Source organism: Dasypus novemcinctus, chromosome 24 (assembly GCF_030445035.2).
Source record: "Dasypus novemcinctus isolate mDasNov1 chromosome 24, mDasNov1.1.hap2, whole genome shotgun sequence".
NCBI classification, from domain to species: Eukaryota; Metazoa; Chordata; class Mammalia; order Cingulata; family Dasypodidae; genus Dasypus; species Dasypus novemcinctus.
Genome location: NC_080696.1, coordinates 38,923,806 through 38,929,805, shown reverse-complemented (window position 1 = coordinate 38,929,805; position 6,000 = coordinate 38,923,806). Strand labels below are relative to the sequence as shown.

General features: G+C 45.3%; 2 protein-coding genes across 2 annotated transcripts in view; both read left to right on the top strand.

The window, feature by feature from the left end:
- The window catches only part of NFS1 (NFS1 cysteine desulfurase), a 26,931-nt gene extending 22,662 nt beyond the window's left edge, over nucleotides 1–4,269 (top strand). The window contains exons 12-13 of the mRNA XM_004482418.5: nucleotides 303–392; nucleotides 2,375–4,269. Of these exons, the coding sequence (XP_004482475.1) occupies nucleotides 303–392; nucleotides 2,375–2,438 (154 nt within the window). The 3' untranslated portion in view covers nucleotides 2,439–4,269. The remainder of the gene's footprint in view (nucleotides 1–302; nucleotides 393–2,374) is intronic.
- A 954-nt stretch (nucleotides 4,270–5,223) lies between these two features.
- RBM12 (RNA binding motif protein 12) overlaps nucleotides 5,224–6,000 on the top strand; it is a 34,445-nt gene continuing 33,668 nt past the window's right edge. The window contains exon 1 of the mRNA XM_023585731.3: nucleotides 5,224–5,373. The gene's annotated coding sequence lies outside the window, so the exon portion shown is untranslated. The remainder of the gene's footprint in view (nucleotides 5,374–6,000) is intronic.

Below are 6,000 nucleotides of genomic sequence, written 5' to 3'. Positions count from 1 at the left end.
GGAGAGAGGTCATTCTCTTGCGCCACCTCAGCTCCCTGGTCTGCTGCCTCTCTTATTGTCTCTCTTCTGTTGTCTCTTTTTGTTATGTCATCTTGCTGTGTCAGCTCTCCGTGTGGGACAGTACTCCTGCACAGGACAGTACCCCTCACGGGGGGCAGCACTCCTTGTGCGGGGCCACATTCTGCGTGGGCCAGCTTGCCTTCACCAGGAGGCCCTGGGTATCAAACCTTGGGCCTCCTGTATGGTAGACAGGAGCCCAATTGCTTGAGGTACATCTGCTTCCCTCCTGTGGCTTTTTTTAGGTTTGGTATTGGCCGCTTCACCACAGAGGAGGAAGTGGATTACACTGTGGAGAAATGCATCCAGCATGTGAAGCGTCTTCGAGAAATGAGGTATGAACTGTTATACCCAGGACCCTCTGGAAAAAACTAGAGTGCTCGCTCTTCTCTTGTCTTTAGTCTATGTGTTCACACTACCAGAAACCGAGGTTTAAGAGTGCTTAGATGAGGAGCCAATGTAGCTCAGTGGTTAAGCACCAGCTTTCTACATAGGAGGTCCCACGTGGCCCCCAGAATCTCAAAAAAAGTTATGAAAAGTGCTTGGATTTTAGGAGTTAGAGGTCCCACAAAGTGAGAAAGTACATCTCTTTAGCTGCATGTTTTCAGAATATGAGAAAATATTTTTACAAACTAAAGAATTATGTTAAGTTTTGTAATTTTACTACAATGTAAAATAAGAAAAATAAAGCTACATAAGTGCAGGTATTGTTTTTCATTATTGATAGTATTAATTACAGCAATAGTATTTTAAAAAGTAGTAATTTATAGACTAAGTATAGGAAAACTCCCTTTAAGTAGGGCTTGCAGTTTGGGTTCTGTGGTTGAACTTCAGTTGGAATCTGATTGTCCTAAAATTGTATGCTAAATGTTGGGCAATTATGCATTTTTCCTGGATGAAAGTCCATAGTTGTTATTAGACAATCAAAAGGTTAAGAATCACTGCTCAGAGTTGTCTATTATGTAAAGGTGCTCCTAAAGGTCAGGGAATCTTTGACCAATCATCTGCCACTAAGACTTCCCGTAGTAGCCATAGAGCTTAGCTTTCTTAGGGCATCTGGATTTTTTTCAGTTTGGCTCTGTCCTGACTCAACTTGACTTTCGAGAGTCTCTTGGTCCAGTCTCCCGGGACCAAGTGAGGAAGTTCAGGTATACACCCTGCTTTCCTTTGTGAGTTCTCCTATCCTTTCTAGGCTCTGGGTTTTCCTTCCCAGGCCTGAGCTGTATTGCTAAAGCATCTACAACTTGCACAGCTTTCTTAGGCTTGAAATTCTTCCTTTGACCTGGTTTTCTGATTACCTTCACATACCCAGGAGACCTCTTAACTGATCATGCCGCTAGCAAAGCCTTACTCTTTCTATCTGTGGCTTCAATATCTGCACCCTATTCCTTCAGCCTTTTACAAACTGAATTCAGCCTGATCACTTTAGCTCTCAACCAGAGCCTTATTTTCTGAGCCTATGGTAAGTGACTTTTCCTGAAAAGAAGGAGTAGAAAAGAGATGGTTAATTTTCAGGGTCCATGGAAATGTAATAAATGACCAGGCATACTGGAAATGCATAGTGTAAAGAAAAATAAGCCAAGATGAAATGGAGAAGAAGAAAATTAACTGGGGAAATCCAATCCACAAAATCCTGTAATCATAGCATACTACAGTAATATCTGGTCTGGTTGCATTATCTAAGGCATCCAAGTTAAAGGGGAACAGAGCCAGAGATTTCTTAGCGGTAGCTCTTGTGTGAGATGGGATACCTAGGTCCAAGGACCAAGAGGTCCTTTTGAACTGGAGCCTGGGATGTTAGAAGCAGAATCCAACTCTGTAGAGATGAAGCTGGCAGGAAGGTGAATGTGCCATATAACCGTTTGATTTAGGGCTAAGCTGCAACCCTAACTGGGATGTAAGGCAAAACCTAGAGACTAGTGCTGAAAAGTGGGCCGTTCCTGATGGGGATTAATAGAGAAGCTGACACTTGCTACTTTTATGAATCCCAAGCATCTTGGTTCATCCATAGCCTCTCATGGGTGGGATGGGAGCTTCAAGAATATGACAACTGATGTCCATTGGTTCAGGGCCCCAGCAGAGTTGAGCCTAGGATACCCACTTATTCCGGCTTGTTGGGAGCTGGGGAGAGGCTAGAGTTGGCAAAGACTTTCAAATATCTGTGGACAATTTTTTAGCTGTGGTGGGGTCTGCCAGGGCAAAGAGTTAGGGGAGTGGTGAAGACAGGAGGCAAGTCATTGCTCAGGGCTTTGGAACCAATGTTGGCTGCTCACTCTCTCTGAGCCTTCACTCATCCAGTGCCTCTTCTCTTTGGCAGCCCTCTCTGGGAGATGGTACAGGATGGCATTGACCTCAAGAGCATCAAGTGGACCCAACACTAGAAGAGTGGGCACCTGACTTTGTGTGCTGGCCCAGCCCTCCTGTCTCTTGGACCTTTGCAGAGCCAGGCACCTTGTTACACCCAGTGGGTGCTCTGTGTTCAAACTAGAATTGCTATAGCTCAGTTGACTCAACATCAGTCCATCTTCAAGACAGAAACACAAGAAATCTCTTTCCCTACCCTCAGCTCCTTTGGTGGGGAACATTCCTCATTTCTCTTGAGCCCTTCTCAGGTCTGAGTGGACATCTTCATCCTGAAGCAGGAGGAGCATTTGGTTTGCTATTGCTGCTGGACTTGTCTATGACCTTGGTGGGGAGAGAGCAAGAGGAACTTTTAGGGGCTCCAAAGCTTTATTTGGACATTCAGATCATCATTTCCTGCTTCTCAGCTGGACTGGCTCCTTCAGGAATAAGCATAATCAACTTAGATTTATTTTTTTTGTGACTCCAAAGGTCACCTCTTCACATTGACTGTAGTCCTAACAGTGAGTTACTTAGAAGGCTTGTCTCCTGTCTGTACTTAACCTCTTTGCTCCTAACGCAGCTAGAAATATCTATATGATTCAGTTATTCCAATAATTTGTTTTTTTCCTTGAAAATTGTTAATTTGGAGATTGGAAGAATAAATCGATTTTTTTTTTTTTTTTTTTTGAGGTACTGGGGCCTGGGGATTGATCCCGGGACCTTGTATGTAGGAAGCCGGTGCTCAATCACTGAGCTACATCAGCTTCCCTAAGTTGGGTTTTTCGTTTGTTTTGCTTGATGGTTTTTTGTTTTTAGGAGGTACCAGGGACCAAGCCCGGGACCTCCTATATGGGAAGCAGGTACTTAACTGCTTGAGCCACATCGGCTCCCAACTTTCTTCTGTTTGTTCTGTGGTTTTATGAGAGCTCAGGGCAAAGTGGAAGTTGCACTTGGGAATTGTAGAGCAGACTACCACTCCACCAGATTTCTGCAGATGACTGCAGATGACTGGGTTTGCTTGCGTATCTGTTCTTTTAACAATTATTGGGGTGCTTGCCAGAAGCCAGGCATTGTTCTGGGTATTTGGGATACACTGGGTAACAGGACCAAAAAGGACCCTGCCTTTTGAGCTTACATTCTAGTGAAGAGATGGGAAGTAGGAAGTAAATAGATAAGACCATTATAGATTGTGTTAAGTGCTATGGATGAAATAAACAGTGGTATGTTTAGATAACAGGAGGAGACCTTATTATGCTGGGTGTTCTAAGAAAGCTTTTTAGAGAAGGTGGCACTTAAGCAGAGAAAGGGCCAGCCACAGGAAAAACTACGGATCAATGTTCCAGACAGAAGGAGTAGCAAAAGCAAAGCGTATGAGGTGTGAAAAAGCATGGTGTGTTTGAGAAACCAAGGGAAGGTCAATGCAGCTGGAGCAGTTTCTCCATTTGTGGGTCTAAACCCATACATGGGTAGTTACTAGTCTAAAAAAATAAAATATTAAGAGTAAAAACCACACATTTTAAAGATTTTATTTTGATTATACGAGTGTGTATAACAGGTTGTAATATTGTGGGCAATTGTCAAAAAAGTTTGAAAGCTTTTCAAAGGTAAAGTGAATGAGGTAGGGTGAATGAGGATGGAGAGGGGAAGAAGGGGATAAAATTAGAGAGGTTTTCTTTTAGTAAACTTTTTACTTTGGAATAATTTTAGATTTACAGAAAAGTTGCAAAGATAAACAGGGTTTTCATATACCTATCATCCAACTTCCCCTGATTTTAACATCTTACATAAAACAATGGAACATTTGTCAAAACTGAAATATTTATATTAGTATATTACTATTAATTAAACTCCAGACTTGCTCAGATTTTACCAGTTTCTCACTAATGCCCTTTTCCTATTCCAGGATCCACTCATGGATACCACATTACATTTATATTAATTGATTTTTTTTAGGAGGTACCAGGGATTGAACTCAGGACCCTTGTACATGGAAAGTGGGCACTCAACCACTGAACTAAATCGGTTCTCCTTACTACACTGCATTTAGGAGGTGTTGTTGTTAATGAACTAAATCATACCTACAAAGAGTGTATGTAGTTTACAAGTGTGACCTTTTTTTCAATTTGCTGGTTTTGGAATATTGGGCTGGTCCCTGTCAAGTCTGTCATGCAAAATCTTACCAAAAGCTTGTTAGAGTTGCAAGCATTTAAGCCCTAATTTTGTTAGTCAGCTGATTCCTTACTTTCTGACCTGAAAGACTTGGTCAATTACAGTCAATTACGGTGACATTCATCAAGATACTGGATATAAGTAGGGAGAATGACGTTTGGGGGGCTAGGACCAAAGCAATCGAGAGTAATTTCTATTAAAATAATACTTAAAGTGAAGCTGTGGAGGGATTAATGAAGATTGGTAAAGCTCCCGGGATTTTAATTTTCAGGTGGAAAAAAAATCTCAGGTTTTAGTTCTTCCATCAGGTACCATAATGGCTAGGCATCATTTCGTGGTCCATTTAACCTTCATAACAACTCTACGACGTAGGCACTATTTCCCGCCTTTCGCAGAGGCTCGAAATGAAGTAATTTGCGCAAGGTTCCACAGAAAGGGGCTCAGTCAGAAACTCAGTTACCCCACTGCGCGGCGTCGCATGCAGACCGAAGGCTGCATGCAAATGTTGGAAACCGTTCTCAAAAATCCCGCTAACCACAAACACGGCCAACTTCCGGCAGATTGCTTGAGGGCCTCAGTGCGCTTGCGCCACTCCGCCTCGTGACGTTAATCACTCCGTCCCGCCCTCTTCTGGAACGCGGAGCGACTGAGCGGGCTGGCGGCCATTTTGTGAAGCGGCGAAGGAGGTGGTGACTGCGTTGGTCTCCGGGAAGCCGTTCGGGCTGGGGCTGTCGGCCGCGGGGCTGAGGCGCTCGCGCGGGGGGTAACTCGGGTCTGGGTTCAGGTACCGCGCAGCTCTCCCCGGTAAGACTCCCGCAGCCCCGGAACGGGCGGGGCTGTGTGGGGCTCGAGCCGCCCCTTGGTGGCCCGGGGCGGGGCCTTCGGAGGCCTCCGAGCCCGCGGCAGTGGGCGCCCTACACAAAGGGTCCGGACAGGGCTTCGGGGGACTTGGGCGCCACTTACATTCCGGAGGTCTGAGAATCTGCAAAGAGGACCCAAGAATGAGGATGAGCCTGCTTGTCGAAGTGGGGACGGACGAGGCCATAGCGTGGTTGTCCCGGTCTTCCGAGGTGGGGAGGAGGCCAGAGGTCGGAGGCCCAGCGCCTGCGAACTACAGGGAACTGCAGTGAAAACACTTGTATCCCGAAATGGGAAAGATTTTTAATGCCCCCAGATAGGGAAGAGGTTTTAAGTACACCTCTGTGCCCCGAGTGAGGAGACAGATTAGTGAGGACACTTTCTCTACCCGAGGTGGAAAGGAAGCCCCCAGTGGCCTACCAAGAAAAGGGGACTACCATTAGGGTACTCCTGTGGGGGGGAAGCTGTAGTCGGCTCTCCCCGTGAGTCCGGGAAGGAAGTCTCAACTACCTGCCTCCATGGCCTGAAGGTGTGAAGGGGTTGCAGAAAAATGATTCCAAGGTCTGTAGACTT